We start from the raw sequence: 17,531 nt of genomic DNA, 5'->3' as shown, positions 1-17,531 counted from the left end.
CTTAACCACCATGCCATCAGCCAGCCCCCATACAGGGATGCTTCTAATATGACTAAATGGTACATTCCTTAAACACAGGGGCCATGTTTTCCTTTTCCTCATTTGTGCCTCACAAAGAGTTAGGTGTTTATTATATGTTCAGTGAATTAATGAATAAAAACACAGTAACATTTAGGGAGTGAGTATACTGAAATTCCAGATTATTAGTTCATTAAAATCTGGGACCAGCAGGTGGTGTGGTGGTTAAGGGTGGATTCCCACATGACTGACCATGGTTCACGTCCCGGACCCGGCCGTTTGTTCTCACTTTCCTTCTCTCTTTCTCTCTCTTTGTTCCTCTCTAGTCAAATATAAATAAATAAAATTAAAAAAAAAAAAGTTATGTTGCTGGATTCCCACACAGTCGAGCATAGTTCAAGTCCCAGACCTGGTGACTTAAAACTCAAACCAGGCACGTGTGCATGCGTGCCCAAGGTCCTGAGAGGAGAATGGAGAAGGGACTGCAGCATGGCCATTCCCTCTAGGGGATAATTTCTTGCTTTCTGTCTCTGTCTCTCTGGTGAGTGCATGCACCCTATAGCAAAAAGTCTCTCTTAAAAAAACAAAAACAAAAAAACTGTACTGCAGGGGCCAGCCCCAAAGCCTAGTGGTTAATGGAACCAGATCCCACATGGCCAATCAACCATGGTTTGAATCCCAGCTCTTGTGCCTAGAAAAACATGCCAAGTGCACATGGGCGTATGCCCAAAATCCCAACATGAAGAAGAAATGGAGAAGAGATTGTGCATGACCATGCTCCTTGGTGGGTGATTTTTCTCTCTCTCCCTATCTTCCTCTTGCAAGTGCACATGCACACACACACACACACACACACACATGCAATGAAAAAAACACAACTGCCATGTGGTGTCTGGCTTGGTGGTGCTCAAATGATAGAGGATCCATACTGAATACTGCAGGTTGGATTCCCCAGTCACCTGCAAATGCCAGGCACATGTGCCATGACTTCGCCTGGCTGAGAAGGCTGGGGAAGGAATTGCAGTGTGGAGACCTGTGGAGAGTGCCTGTCTTTCTCTCTCTGCTTTTCACTCCCTTGAAAACAATAAACATAAAAATTTTAAAAAGAGAGTGAGAGAAAAAAACCTGGGCCAGAAGGTGATGTGTTGGTTAAGGGCACTGGACTCCCACATGGCCAACCACGGTTCAAGTCCCAGACCTGGCAGCTTGAGTTCTCACTTTCTTTCCCTTTCTCTCTCTCACTCTGTCCCTCTCTGGTTAAATTAAAATAAGTAAATAAATAAATAAAGTTAACTAAAATAATTCTTAAAAAAAGAAACTCATACAATAGTAACCATGCCTGTTGCAAAAGACCTTAAACACTTGAAAAGAATTCATCACACAGAACCACAACCTTTAAAGCAATGAAATTAAAGACTGACAAAAGAAGTTACTGCCAGTCAAAATTCTCAACTCAGTGAGCAAGCTGAATGATCACAGTCACAACAAACCTCTATTAGTATATAACCAGATTCTGATTCTCGGGAGGAGCAGGCAATTAAACTCACATGAGCTTTCCCTCTTTTCTCTTGCCCTGGTACATCTTTTGAATGAGCAAGGCTTCTGTAAGCCAAATCCTTAATTACTGAGGAATGTGTCGCATCCTCAGCAAACATCCTCTAGCCTAATGGTTTTTGAATTTGCATGTCACCGAATCACTTTGTTAAAACAGACTGCTGAGTCCCATCCCCAGAGTTCCTGCTTCAAAAGGTTTAGGGTAGGGACTAGTCATCTGTATTTCTGACATGATCCCAGGTGAGGCTGCTGTTGCTGGTCAAAACACTTCAGAGAAATGATCTCCTCCTCAAAAGACAAAAATTACAAGTAAAACTGAGAACATATCAGATGCTAACGAAAATGAGCTCTCTATTTAAGAGCTTTGCCAAGCTTTCTTTTTGTTGAACAAAGGAAAAAAAGAACCTTAAGGGGGAAGCACACTGATTTAGAGACTAGAGTAATTTCCAAAGAATCTAATGTTGCTAATCTGATGGCAAAAACCCCTGTCAAAAAGAGGTACCCACATTTTGGGCCAACAGAAAAGCCACACTGAATTGGAAGCTAAGACTCCTCCCCAGGTTTATTGGAAGGAAGCTCCCACAAGGCTGACTTCTCATCCCCTCTCTGAGGTCACCTCAGCAAGCTGTGACCTGGCAACTTAGTCACCAGTCACCTACATTTTTTAACCCAGGAATTTATTAACACTTTTTCCCATAAGGTAATGCAGTTGAGTTTATGTGAAATCCAGAGGTTTCAAACGAGCATCCTAACTATAGTTCTATACCACACAGTAAAAACTCTTTTGAAAAATTAGTGTGTCATGTGCTATCTGAAGTGCCGAAAAAATGGATTCAAAGGCTGATAAGCAGATATAGAGAATAAAATGGAAATTTAATGACAAAAGGTTTGAAAATTAAACCCTTGTTATAATTTTGTATATAACCAAATGTCTGTTTCTTCACCCTTAATTTTAACCTTAAGCATATACTTACCTTATAACTATAATAAATATAATGTAAAAATTTCAACTAACTATATTAATACAACTACTTTAAGGTTCCTTTCCCCATCCTGAGATGAAAAATTGCAGAAAAATGTGAAAATATACAAAACCATGGCTGGCTGTGTATTGTATGAATAATGGAACATAATCTGACATTTCTTTAACTAAAACAAGGTGTAAAAAATGATATTGCTTCCAAACTAGCAAATTAAAATAATTATTGGAATAAAAATATGGCCCACTTCTGTAGGTGTAGCATCGCCTGCTCAAATACTAAAAGAAACAATAGTCTGACCTCATCAAAAAACTGCTGAGTTTTGCGAAGTATAAATTTTAATTCAGTCAGTTCCAGGAAGTTTCTTTTCAGAGCTTCCTGGTTTGTGTTGATTTCCTTCAGTTCATTTTCGATCTTCTCAAAATTGGCCTAGAGAGAAAAAAAGAAAACTATTAGGAGAGGGAGAATACACCTCCCATAAAGCACACCCATGCTGCAACCCCTTCTCCTCCATTTATCCATTCTATCAGGATTGTGATCACACATGCACACATATGTGCACACACATGCACATTCCCAGCATGTTTTACAAGCCACCAGACCAGGATTTGAATTACACGGTCAGCCACGTTGGATCTGGCTTCCTGAACCACTAGGTCAAGGGACTGGCTTTAGAGAAATTCTTTAATGAACATGTTTTTGCTCAAAATAGTCTTTCTTGGGGCTGGCAGGTGGCTTGGTGGTTAAGGGTGCTGACTCCCACAAGGCCCACTGTGATTCGAGTCCTGGACCTCTAGGCTTGCTTTCTCACTTTCCCTCTCTCTTGCTCTCGCTCTATTGTTCTACTCCTCTCTGGTCAAATTCAAATAATAAATAAATAAATAAAGTTAAAATAATATATTTTTTAAAATATCTTTCTTGGGCTGGCTCTAAGTGCAGCAGTAATGTGCTGCTCAAGAGAAGTTGGAGGGGCCAGCAGGTGGCATGGTGGTTATGCCCTAGTCTCCTATATGACTGCAGTTCAAGTTCTGAACCTAACAGCTTCCTTTCTTACTTTCTCTCTGTCTCTCTCTGGCAGATGTACGTGCCCTATATGAAAATTTTAAAATAATAAATAAAATAAAATAAAAAATTCTAAAAAAAGTTAGATTTCACATGGTGATTGCAGTTTGAATTCCTAGTCTTTCTGAAACATGCCAAGTACACGTACAAGTGCTCAGGATCTGAGGCTGGAGCACCAGAGGAGGGGATGACAGCATGACCAGATCCAGTGTAGGATGCTCCTCTCTCTCACTGTCACGTGCACATGTTCTATCATGAATGAAGAGAAGAAAATAGTTCTTCTTTGTCTACAGGTTCTATTATAGGGCCGGCTCCGCAGAACAGTAGATAACAGTATGCATAGGGAGCTGGATCCCACATGGCCAACCATGGTTCTAATTCTGGCCACAGCAGCTTGAGAAATATGCTGGGTACATATGCCTGCATGACCAAATCTCATGGGAAGAGTGAAATGAAGGAAGAAGGATTGCAGTGTGGCCACGCCCCACTGGGAGGTGTTTCCTCTCTGGCAAGCCCATGAGTCCGCTGGCAATAAGTAAACAAATCAAAAGAATAACTGAAGGGGCCAGCAGTTAGTGTAATAGCTATGTTGTTGGACTCCCATGTAGTCGACCGCGGTTCGAGTCCCGGACCCAGTGGCCTAAACTCACACCGGGTGCACGCGCGTGCGTGCCCAAGATCCTGAGAGAATGGAAGAGAAGGGATTGAGGCATGACCATTCCCTCTGGGGGGTAATTTCTCGCTTTCTGTCTCTGTCTCTCTCTGTCTTTCTGGCGAGCTCACGTGCCCTATAGCAAAAAAACCTCTCCAAAAAAAAATTTTTGAAAAAAAAAAAAGTTAAAGTCCATTGGCTATTCATTTAATCTAGAGGATTAATAAACTACTAGAAAAAGTGCATAACTCCAATAAGGTTCAATAAGTCAATAAAAATACACTTAGTGCCATAGGATACTATTTAAGATACTGTTTAAGTATTTAAGATACTTTTTGATACCATAAAAAAATTCATTTTAATAATATATACAAGAAATTTAAAATCAACAGACAACACTAACAGGTTAGCAAGAGTTATTCTACTATCCATCCACTTAGTAAAGTAATCTCTACATTTGAGTAAAAAGAAATTAATCTGACTTTCTCAGAATTGCTTACCTCCAAGTCAATCATGTCCCGGGGAAAGGGTACCTCTGGGTTTTCACCAGTGTCCATAATTGGGATGTTAGCTTTTCGTATCTCTTTCTCAACGAATCCTAAAATGATCAAATGAAAAGCATCATGTTTAGCTACACATGCCCGGTATTGCTACTGTACCAGGAAAAAAATTAAAAGATCCAAAAGCCTGGTATATAGTTTCATTCTAAGAAAGAACTTTTATATAAAAGAAACTCCTTTTGACTCCATGTCCCTCTTTCTCTTCACACTCCCTCAGGATACCCCAAAGAGGGTGGTCATCCCACAACTGCCTTCTCTCTCCCTTCTGGCCTTAAAACTGGCCTTGATCTATCTGTTTTAACACTCTAGCCTCTGCAATGGTACTACAAAGTATAATGGCTCTGGTTATAGGTACTGATAGCAAACCAGAGTTACAGAAGAAGAGTGCAATTCAGTAGAATATTTTACATTTAATAAACTAGTGAGACAACTCCACATCAAAAGGGGTTTATTGGGACTGGCAGGTAGCATGATGGTTAGTTAGGGTGCTGGACTCCCACATGGCCGAACACAGTTCTAGTCCTGGACCTGGTGGCTTGCTTTCTTACTTTCCCTTTCTCTCTCTGTCTCTCTCCAGTAAACTTGGGGGAAAAAATTATAATAATAATAAATAAAACAAAATAAACAGGTTTTTTTTTTTTTTTTTTTTTTTTAAAGGCAGGGGTTTATTAAAAGGCTTGCAACATGTTGTTTAGAGCAAGGGTTCGATTAAGCACAACCTAGCCCAAATGCTGTAAAACCTATTTGTATACAAAAAATTCACATCATGATTGCAAGGTTTTTCTTCTTCTTCGGCAGTAATTTTTTTTTTCCTTTATTAAGAAAACTTTGTCTTGGGACCAGCAGTTAGTGTAATGGCTATGTCTTTGAACTCCCATGTAGTTGACCGCGGTTCAAGTCCCAGACCCGGTAGCTTGGACTCACGCCGGGTGTGTGTGCATGCATGCCCAAGATCCCAAGAGGAGAATGCAGAAGGGATTGTGGCATGGCCATCCCCCATGGGGGGGTGATTTCTCACTTTCTGTCTCTCTGTTTCTTTGTCTTTCTGGCGAGCGCACACGCCCTGTAGCAAAAAACTCTCAAAAAAAAAAAAAAAAAGAAAAGAAAACTTTGTCTTGGGCCAGCAGGTGGTATGGTGGTTACGTTGCTGACTCCCACATGGCTGACCAAGGTTCAAATCCCAGACCTGGTGGCTTGCTTTCTCACTTTCCCTCTTTCTCTCTCTCTCTTGTCTCTCTCTGGTGAGCACACATGCCCTATAGTTAAAAAATAATGATAATAAATAAAATAAAATAATAATTTTTTTCTTAAAAAAAAAAAAAGACTATGTTTTTCATACAAGAGAAAGAAATAGTTCACGACAGGAACATCATACAAGACCAAAATGTACATACGAAGCTTTCGATCCATTTCTTCACATCTTCTAACTTCGTTCACAAACTTCCGCTGGAAAACATTCACATCTGGATTTAACTGAAAAATAAGAATACAATAACAAACATTCAAATACTGCAGCTATTTCCTGTTTGCCAGCAACACATCCTGCAAAGAGAAAAATCTACTTTGTGTTGATGTCTGATGCAGTGCTAATGAAAATTATCAGAAGATTCACAGAAACTGCTTTGTGGTCGGTTATACCAGCTAAAGAAAAAAAAACCCTCCCTCTCCTGCTACTGTAACACGTTAATGAAATGCAGGCCAATTAGGCAAAACATAGTGGTGCTCGGTATTTTTCCTAACACAGACAGCGTCTGGTTTTACTTCTCTTGTTCTTCATAAGAAGAAACAGCAGTAAATTTTTTTTTGTTCTTTTGTCCCAGATCTTCACCTTCTTAGTTTATTCAACAGTACACCACAAATAATTGTCAAAGCAATAGGGCAGACATTCTGGATAATACAAACAAAAATAAAACAATCTTTACTCATGAAGAAGCTTGCAATCTAATAAAGAAGAAAGATCAATACAAGCAGTAAGAGAGCATATGTAAAAATGACACAAATAAATAAAGAACTGTAGTTACTCAACATTTTCAGAGCACCAAACCTGTACCAGATATTGTGCTAGGTACTGGGGCAAATACAAAGAATAAGCTATGGCCTAGCTTTGAATATTTAAACATAATTCATGAGTTTAATTCTATGTATTTAGAGTCCTGCATTAAACAGCTCTCTCTTCAAGAACTCAATATAGTAATAAGGACAAAAAACCCCTCAGACAGAAAAATTACTAGAGATTAAGAGAACCGCTAATAACAATAACAAGCTATGCTCTAGTCTTCAGCTTCCCAGAAGAAATAGATTCAAACCAATGATTACTGTTTGTTGTGATCAATGGTATTAAATAGTAAAATTTCAGAAAACTGCTGGCCGTGTCTCATAAAGTTAAACACATACCTGCTGACCCCAGGACTGAGCATTCCACTACTGGGTAATTGCTTAGAAAAATAAAAACATATTCAGAAAATACTTTTACAGTAATGTTTACAGATATTTTATTCATAATAGCCCCAAATAGGTAATGATCCAAATATTCATCAACATGAACATGAATACAGACATTGTGGTATAGTCTACTTATAATAGACTACTGGGGCTGGCAGGTGGTGGGGTGGTTAAGGGTGCTGGAATCTCACATGGCCGACTACGGTTTGAGTCCCAAACCCGGTGGCTTATTTTCTCACTTTCTTTCTCTCTCTCTGCAGAGTTAGAGAGAGAAAGAGAGAGGGAAAGTGAGAAAGCAAGCCGCCAGGCCCGGGACTTGAATCATGGTCAAGTCATGTGGGAGTCCAGTGCCCTTAACCACCATACCACCTGCCAACTCCCATAATTCTTAAAAAAAAAAATAAAATTCCAGCCCTGATGACTTGAAAAACATGACAGGCACCAGTACATGCATGCCCAAAACCCCAACAGGGTGAAGAAATGGATGAGATGGGTTTATGGTGTGATCACACCCCATTAGGGGGTGCTTCCTCTCTCTCCCCCTCTGTCTCTCTATTTCTCTCTGTCAAGCACATATGCCCTCTAACAAATTTTAAAAAAACTATAAAAATGACTTAATTAATATCATTATCCATGAGGCAAATGCAAATGAAAAACCTCAATGAGAAACTACTTCATACCCACTAGGATGGCTATAATTAAAAAAAAAAAAAGATCTAGACAATGTTTATTTGGATATGACCACAAAAGCAAAGACAACAAAAGCAGAAATGGATAAATGACATCATGTCTAACTAAAAACTGCAGAGTAAAGGAAACAACAAAGCAAAGAGAAAACTCACAGAATGGGAGAAAATATGTACGAACCATGTATCCAATAAGGAGTTAGTATCCCAAATTATATAAGGAACTCAAACAACTCAACAGCAAGAAAACAAACAATCTGATTAAAAAATGGGTAAAGAACCACAATAGGTATTTCTCAAAAGACATATATATAGCCAGCGAGTAGATAAAAGAATTTCAGTCTCAGGACAGGAAGGTAGCATGGTGGTTAGGGGGTGCTGGACTCCCACATGGCCGACTGTGGTTCAAGTTCCAGACCTGGCAACTTGCTCTCTCACTTTCCCTCTCTCTCTCACTCTGTCCCTCTCTGGTCAAATTAAAATAAATAAACAAAATAAATAAAGTTAAATAAAATAATTTAAAAAAAAAAAAAGATTTTCAGCCTAACCAATGGTGGTTCAAATCCCTGGCGCAGTTATACTAAAAAAAAAAAAAAAAAAAGCCAGGCACTCACACAGTAACTAAAATCTGAGGGAGGACTGCAAGGAAGAGATCATGGCCCAATGGAGGGTTCTCATCACTCTCTCTCTCTCACTCTCATATGAGCACACATATTCTATCATGAAACAAAAAAAGAAAAAAAATTAAAAACAATTTTCAGCAAGCTTGGAGGACATAAAAGCATTGAAAAGTTATGGACACCAGAGACCGTGTAGAAGGAGGGTGGGAGAGGGGAAATGTGGAGGGAAGGATATTAGGGAGAAAAAATAGAGAGGGAAGACATTTGTAGGACACGGTAATGGTTTATTACCTGTTGATAATGTGTACGGTATTCTCAACTGGACAGGTCTGCAGTGTATTTCATGTTGGGTAAATTCTCTTTACAAGCCAAATGATGTATAGCAATTGAATGTTTAAAAAAATAATAACAACAACAACAATAACAAAAATTCGGCATCAGAACAGTTCCATGGCCTGGTGATTAAGGCAGCCAGATCCCTCATGGCTGACCCTATGGTTCAAGTCCCAGAGGACTTGAGAAACATGTGAACATGTGTGCATGCATGCCTTGTCCTGACAGGATAGAGAAATGGACAAAAGATTGTGGCATGACCACGCCTGACCAGTGGGTACTTTCTCTTCCTCTATCTGGCAAGTGCACGTGCCCTGTGGTAAATTTTTATTTATTTATTTTTGGGGGGGATTTTTGACATGGAGCAAATGCACTAACTGGAGAACGAGTGAAAAATCACCCCCTAGGGCGTTGGCCACACCAAGATCCCTTCTCTTCCATTCTCCTTTTGGGATTTTGGACACTCACATACACATGCCCAGTGTGTTTTTTAAGCTGCTAGGTCCAGGACTCAAAATGGGGAGTCGGCTATGTGGGATCTAATACCTTAACCATCATGTTACCAGCTGGCCCCAGGTACAGGTCTTTTTGTTGGGGTTATGAAATGTTATGATGAAATGTTATGCTGGTGAATAGTGCAGTGGTTATGGTGCTGGACTCCTACATGGCTGATGGTTCAGGTCCTGGACCAGGTGGCTTGCTTTCTCACTTTCCCTCTCTCTCTTGCTCTATCCCTCTCTGGTCAAATTAAAATAAGTAAATAAATAAATAAAATAAAATAATTATGTAAAAAAATTTAAAAATAAATTTCAAACTAAAAATTTTGGGGAAAATAGAAAAAAAGAAAATTTACATAGAATGAAATATATCACAAACAAACAAGAAAGATAAGCCATAGCCTGGAAGAAGTTACCAGTAAAGGGTCAGAGAAACATTAGCATTCAGAAAACATGGGGAACTTTTACAAATCCCAAAAGTCAATAAGCAAAAGATAAATAATCCAACAGAGAAACAAATGGCACAAATGGACACTTTTTGGAAGAGGAAACCTACACTTGTCCAATAAACAGATAAAAAGATACCAGCTGGGGCCCTGCTGGTAGCTTGATGGTTAGGGCGCTAGACTCTCACATGGCCAACCATGGTTCGAGTCCTGGACCTGGTGCCTACTTTCTCACTCTCCCTTTCTCTATCTCTTTGCCTCCCTCTGGTGAGTGCACGTGCCCTATACCAAACTGAAGATAATAATAATAATATGGGACCAGCAGTTAGCCTAATGGCTATGTTGCTGGACTCTCATGTAGTCGACCGTGGTTCGCATTCCGGAACTGGTGACTTAAAACTCACACTGGGTGTGTGTGCATGCGTACCCAAGATCCCAAAAGGAGAATGGAGAAGGGATTGCGGTGTGGCCATCCCCCTCTGAGGAGTGATTTCTCGCTTTCTGTCTCTGTCTCTGTCTCTCTGGTGAGTGCACGCGCCCTATAGCAAAAACCTCTCAAATAATAATAATAATAATAAACAAATAAATATATTTTTTTTAAAAAGATACTAACTGTATTAATGGAACAAATACAAAATAAACAAGATACCATTTCATGGTATCATTGACAAATGTAAGTCTGAACATAGAAGAACTGTAGACACAAATGTGGAATGAGGGGAACTCTCAACACTGATATGAGCATGGACTGTCAGGTATGTTCACTGTGAAAGTACACTGTGACAGCACCTAACAGAGTTAAAGACACGCATGATACTCAGCAATGCTTAGTGACAACCCCTAGAGGAGCAGCCAGTCATAATGTCAATGTTATTTTCACGATAACGTGAAGACATCATTGGCCTCTTTCATTCTCATTCTCTCATGCGTGTTCAGTGAAGTCTTCCAGAAGCTCAGGACGCGTATCACAACTGAACTCAGTGGCAGATACAAGAGTCTAGCTGTCTTCTATTAATTCAGAAATTAAAGATATTTTCGCAAATATAATGACAATGCCACTCTTCTCACTATTTGTTTTGTTTTGGAAAATATAGATATTTTAATAAAAACGTTATTTATGATAACAAGTAGTAGGCTTATTATCATTGTTCAATTATTTAATAAATACTTGAAATGTATCTGTTTTAAGTTCTAATATGGTAAATATTAATAGCTCTAACTCACACAAGTAAAAGCTCTTTGAGGGAGGTCTCAATTTTTAAGAGTATGAAGAAAGGGGCCAGCAGGTGGCATGGTAGTTAAGGCGCTCGACTCCCACATGGCTGACTATGGTTTGAGTCCTGGACCTTAGACGCTTATTTCTCACCTTCCCTTTCTCTCTCTGGTCAAATTAAAAAATAATGGGGCCAGCAGATGGCATAATGGTTACATCACTGGACTCCCACATAGTTGACTGGTTTGAGTCATGGACCTGGCAGCTTGAAACTCACACCAGGCATGTGTGCATGCATGTGTACCCAAAATCCTGAGAGGAGAATGGAAAAAAAGGGATTGTGGTGTGGCCATCCCTCCTGGGGGGGAGGGAGGGGTTGATTTCTTGTTTTCTGCTTCTCTGTCTCTCTCTGTTTCTGTGGTAAGAACATGTGCCTTATAGCAAAATTCTCTCTAAAAAAAAAAAATTAAAAAGGGTATGGTAGATGGTGTGGTGATTAAGAACTCTGGACTCCCACATGGTCAACCATGATTCTAGTCCTGGACCTGGCGGCTTGCTTTCTCACTCTCTCTCTTTCTCACTCTGTTCCTCTCTGATCAAACTAAAAATAAAATAAATAAAGTTAGATAAAATAATTCCTTTATAAAAATTTATTTATTTGTTTAATTCCATTTGTTATTGTTACTTTTTTTTTTTTTGAGAGGTTTTTGCTATAGGGCATGTGCGCTCACCAGAGTGACATAGAGACAGAAAATGAGAAATCACCCCCCAGGGGGATGGCCATGCCACAACCCCTTCTCCTCCATTCTCCTCTCAGGATCTTGGGCACACATGCACACACGCCCATGTGTTTAAGCCACTGAGTCCGGGACTCGAACTGTGGTCGACTATATGGGCGTCCAGCGACATAGCCATTACACCAACTGCTGGTCTCAACTTTTTAATTTGATGAGAGAGGGAGAGAAAGAGAAAGTGAGAAAGCAAGCCACCAAGACCAGGACTAGAATCGTGGTCTACCATGTGGGAATCCAGCATCCTCAACCACCATGCCACCTGCAGGCCCCAAATAAAATAATCATTTTTTAAAAAATTAAAAATTAATAACAACAAATGGGATCAAATAAATAAACTTTTTTAAAAGAGTGTAAATAGTCATAAAACCAAAAGTTTGAGAACCTCTAACCTAGAGAAATTATTGCATAGCTATACATACATGAATCTGCATTATAACACTGAGAATTGAAATCAACCTAAATATAAATACTAGAAACTGACATACTGTGTACATGCTTATAACAGCTGTATAGCAATTTGAAAGAATAAATTTGAGCTACATGTATCAGCATGATCAAATCTCAGAAACAATGTAGAATTTAAACAGCACTAGAAAGATACATATGATACTATGTATAGTTTTAAAATATACAAAATTAAATTACTTATTAGTGATTAGTGATATATATACGCACACATACATACATGACAAAAGTAAAAAGATAAACACTTGAGAATGACAAAAGCAAAAAGCTTACTTAAGTTACATCTGGGGAGGAAGGGAGAATGGTATGGAAGAATGATGTGAAGAAGATGCCATTGTAGGTGGAATTTATTTCTTAAGTAGAAAGTAGAAACACAGGTGTTCATTTTTTTATCACTGAAACACAGCATAAGGCCAAAGAAGGGGGGCAGGATAAAGAGAGCAGAAGTTAAGACGGGAGACGCCATAGAACCAGATTAACTAACAGTTGCACAGTAAATAAGGTGGCAGGTTTGACGGGTTTCAAGCCTATAAAACTGGAAGGATACTGATATATAAGCTCATGTTTAAGGAGTTGTAATGAAATAGTTTGTGAAGAGGTTAAGGGTTGGGATTTAGACATACTGAGATTGGAAAGCAGAGAAAACTGCCAGGTAAAATAATCTTAGAAAGCTGTAATGTAGGAATGGTGTCTAGGAGGCTGGGGTCAGAGATACAGATTTTGGACTCAACTGAATAAAGATGGAAGATTGCAGACTAGATGAGAGAAAAAGAAAGATGTGGATACAGAGCAAATTAACCCAAAGGGCAGAGAGGAGAGCTTGGGGCACAGACTTAGGGCTAGGGCAGGGGAGATCATACAGGTTAGTAGAGGACAAGAAAAAGACTAATCAAATAAAACTAAATTACTAGAAGAAAGACAGTACAAAATGGTTCAAAGAGAATGAGGAATAAAACCACATCAATGAATTATATTTGTGTAGTTTCAGTTCAGTTGAGAACTTTCTGAAAGTTTACCAATTTCGGGAAACCTAACGATTGATCTCACCCCTTTCTGATCACTCCTTTTTTATTCACTTATTCATTCCAACAAATTCTGATCAAATATCTTGTATGTGGACACTTAAGATACAATAGTGAAGGGGCGGCAGGTGGAATGGTGGTTAAGGCACTGGAATTCCCACATGGCTGACCACGGTTCGAGTCCTGAACCTGGCAGCTTGCGCACTCTCTCTCTCTTTCTCTCTTTCTCTGGCAAAAACCCATGTGAAAAAAGAAAAAATAAATAAGTGAACAAAATAATTTTTAAAAAAGAAAAAAAGGTACAATAGCGAGGGGTGGCAGGTAGAGTGGTGGTTAAGGGTGCTGGACTCCCATATGGCAGACCATAGTTCAAGTCCTGGACCTAGTAGCTTGCTTTCTCACTTTCTCTCTATCTCTCTCTGTTCTTCTCTGGTCAAATTAAAATAAAATAAATAAATCATGATAAAATAAAAGAATTCTTTTTCAAAAAGATACAGTAATTGGGAACCAGCAGTTAGCATAATGGCTATGTCACTGGACTCCCACGTAGTTGACTGCGGTTCGCGTCCCGGACCCGGTGGCCTAAACTCACACCAGGTGCATGTGCATGCGTGCCCAAGATCCCGAGAGGAGAATGGAGGAGAAGGGACTGCAGCGTGACCATCCCCCCTCGGGGGTGATTTCTTGCTTTCTGTTTCTCTGTCTCTCTCTGTCTGTCTGGCGAGTGCATGCGCCCTATAGTAAAAAACCTCTCAAAAAAATAAATAAATAAAAAGATACAATAGTGAACAAAGACAGAGACTGTCCCTGTCTTCATGTTGCTTAGATCATAGTGGAGGAGAGAGGATTTAATCACTACACACACTGATCAGTATAAAGCCACGACTACAGTGACTGTATGAAAGAGGTGTGGTGAATGATGACCCAATATATAGCTATAGCTGGATGTCTCAGATTTTGTAAAACAAACTAACAACTCTGCCCCCAACACACACACACACACACACACACACACACACACACACACCCCTTCTAGTGTATGGAAGAACTACACAATTTCTTTTTAAGATTTTTGCAATAGGGCACATGCACTCACCAGAGAGAGATAGTGAAAGTGAGAAATCACCCCCTAGAGGGGATAGTCATGCTGTAATCCCTTCTGCCCCATTCTCTTCCTGGGACTTTGGCATGCACATGCACCCAGTGAGATTTTCAAGCTGCCGGGTCCAGGATTTGAACTGTGGTCAGGTATTTGGGAGTCTAGCACCTTAACCACTCCACCACCTGCTGGCCCCACAGCAGCAATTAAAAAAAAATCCTGTCATGGGTGCTAAGGAGCCCCAAAACAAGTGAAAATCTCCCTGTATCCCAAGCAGTTACCTTGAGAATGCTTAGGATGGTTCTCAAAGGGAGAGCTAACAAAAAGAATGGAAGGGCTAGCGTATGACATTATCACCTAGAAAGGCAACTTAAAGTGTATGCTCGACCAACAAGCCAGCGCTATAATGTGATTTTTGCAAATAGAAACAGAAACATTCATTATAAGGCAACTGGCTGTGATGAGAAACATAAGAATTCAATGGTAATGAAGAAGCAGCCTTGGAACTACTTACATCGCGAAACTGAACCTTTCCTAGTTCTCCTAATTCACTGACGCAACAGTAAGCAGCTTCTGACTGAAGAAAAAGCTGGGCCAGCGTCATCTCCTCACTTCGGAAAAGCTCCCCCATGGTGGCAAGAAGCACTAGTCAGCTGAGTCCTGGATTTCTCTCCAACCTGAGAAAGAGAAAATGACATGACTTTGAAAATTACTGAGAGACTTAAGAACAAAAGACACCCCTTCCATATGGCTCTTTCAATTTGCATTTCTATTTCTTCTACCCAATGCTGACAGGTCCTTGACAACTGTTTTCACATCCTGTTTGGAAAAATGGCAAAGAGAAAGTGCAAAGGCAGTTACTGAATCCTGTCCACATAGTGCCAGATGAAAAGGCATTTCCTTTGCAGTCAACATCAGGATCGAATGACAATATTTTGAGCAACTCAACACATAAGAACGTATCCAGATTAAAGACAGGAACTGGAACCCCAAACGGGTCTTTAAATACCCTGGACACAATATTAGGAGGCGGCACAACCATATTTTGCTTGTGCAGGGAACAAACAGGAGACCTTAATTACCCTCTCATAAAAGATGTCTGCCTTGGGACTAGTTTCCTCCCCTCCACTGACAATGCCCACTCGTTTTTTAAAAACAATCATTTTATTTAACTTCATTTACGTATTGAATTTGGCCAGAAAGGAGTAGAGAGAGAGAAAGAGAGAGAGAAATCAAGCCACTAGGTCTGGGATTTGAACTGCGTTCGCCCATGTGGGAGTCCAGAACCCCTAACCACCACGCCACCTGCCAGCCCCTGACAATGCCCACTTCAAATAGCCACGGTGGCAGCACGACCCTAAAGCTATGCCTTCATTCAAAGGTTTAACCTTCCAAACTCCTCAGAAAATACCATTTCTCTCTCCGAGGCATCCAAACAAATAACCATCATCTAAAACAGGAACCAGTGAGCCTATTAAGCTCAATTTCAAACCAAGCATGACAGGAACATACTGATCATGACAAAGCATTTTTATCAAGCCACAGAGAATACACTTTCCACCTCTGCAGCGTTGTTTCTCTCCCCTACCTTCAAGACTAGTATCATCCCTCCATTGCTCAAATCTCAAGCAGGAGCAATAAAGGTTTCGGTTTAGGGCGGTCTTAACGTAGCCGGGTTTCAAAGACAATTGGCGCTATCAGTGGTCCTGAAACTGCAATTATAGTATTTATCTTGAATCAGCTAACGGAAGGCACAGACCGGACAGTATCTAAACTCAGCAGAGTGTACAGTATTTTTAGTGTCTTAAGGGCATGCCTATTCAGTACTGATGGGTGATACTGTCTTCAAAGGAAGATTTATTCTTGCGCAAAGCTGGGAGACATTTTGAAAAATCTGAACAACAGAACCTTTGTGCATTTGATGTTCAAAGCAGCAAAACAACATGTTCACATATAGTCAAAGATTTCTCAAGAGATTATGTAGATTGGCTTTAAGATTGTGACTATCTGAATCACCCAAATGAGCTGTTACCAACCACTCTCCCTCCCTTCAACAAGGATAAATTCCACAACTTCTAACACAGAAAATTATGCCTGACCAGCACAGTGCAGGCTTGCCAATAATGATAGCGTCCCATGACCCTCCCTCCTCCGGTTCTTTAATGATTACAGGTCTCCCTGGAACATCTCTATCCCAGTGCAGCCAAAGAGAAAACGAATTCGGCCAAAAGGCTCTTAGGCAAACAAAATATGAAGGAAGAGCAATTCTGCTAAAGATGACTCCAAATACAGTCTCTCCCCATTCTCCGCGCCCTGCCTCGAAGAATCTTACGGCTGTCATCCAGTCCCCGCCTCCTACCAAGATATTCACCTGCTCCATTTCCTGTCCACCCGGCGAGAAAGCAGGAATTCCTTGGACCCAGACACACCTACCTCCAAGGGTGAGGAAAACAAGGCAGGGAAATCCTCAAAATGGGAAACCCTTTAAGAACCCCCCAAAGTTCTGCCTTCCCAATAACCTCCGGTTCTTCCGCCTATCCCTTAAATGGGGGAAGGAGTTCGAGGCCTTCAAAGGGCAGTGAGACTGCGGTTCCTCTTCCCACAGCGGGGTGCCCCACGAGGGGATGAACCCCCGATTTCTTTAGGAGACCTAAAAATCCCTGTTAATTCCTTTGACAAGCCAGGGGGGCTAATAAAAGGATTTCTTCTGGCCCTCAAAGGTCACCCCCTGCCGCGCCGTACCCACTGCCCCGGCTCACCTCCGGCTGTCGGCCCCGCGCCACCGCGGCCGCAGCAGCCAAGCCCGCAGCCTCCGCAGCTCTGGGCAGGAGCCTTTCGACGCGCGTGCGCCGGAAGAGCCCCGCCCCCGCGCCGCCGGCGGTGCCCGCCCCCACGATGACCTCATCGCAGTCGACCAATAGGGGGCGGCTTCGCCTGGGCTGCCGCAGTGCGGAGTCGCTGGGGCGCCGCGAGCTCTGCGTGCTGACGCCATCTTGGTCCCTGTGTTGTGGCTCCTGGTCACCGAGGCATAGCTGGTGGCGCTGAAGAGCTCCGGCCTTTGATCCCTGAATTTTTCAGAATCCCTTTT

At 41.0% G+C, this 17,531-nt stretch overlaps 1 protein-coding gene across 1 annotated transcript in view; it reads right to left on the bottom strand.

Annotated features, from left to right (window-relative positions):
* ATP6V0A1 (ATPase H+ transporting V0 subunit a1) overlaps positions 1–17,242 on the bottom strand; it is a gene marked incomplete in the record, with an annotated part of 69,884 nt that extends 52,642 nt beyond the window's left edge. Inside the window, 5 exon segments of the mRNA XM_014590691.2 lie at positions 2,853–2,981; positions 4,767–4,864; positions 6,221–6,299; positions 14,958–15,120; positions 17,203–17,242. Of these exon segments, the coding sequence (XP_014446177.1) occupies positions 2,853–2,981; positions 4,767–4,864; positions 6,221–6,299; positions 14,958–15,074 (423 nt within the window).
* Between the last annotated feature and the right edge of the window lie 289 nt (positions 17,243–17,531).

This window comes from Tupaia chinensis, unplaced genomic scaffold (assembly GCF_000334495.1).
Source record: "Tupaia chinensis unplaced genomic scaffold, TupChi_1.0 Scaffold000477_1, whole genome shotgun sequence".
Classification (NCBI taxonomy): Eukaryota; Metazoa; Chordata; class Mammalia; order Scandentia; family Tupaiidae; genus Tupaia; species Tupaia belangeri.
This window is presented reverse-complemented; position numbering and strand designations above follow the sequence as displayed.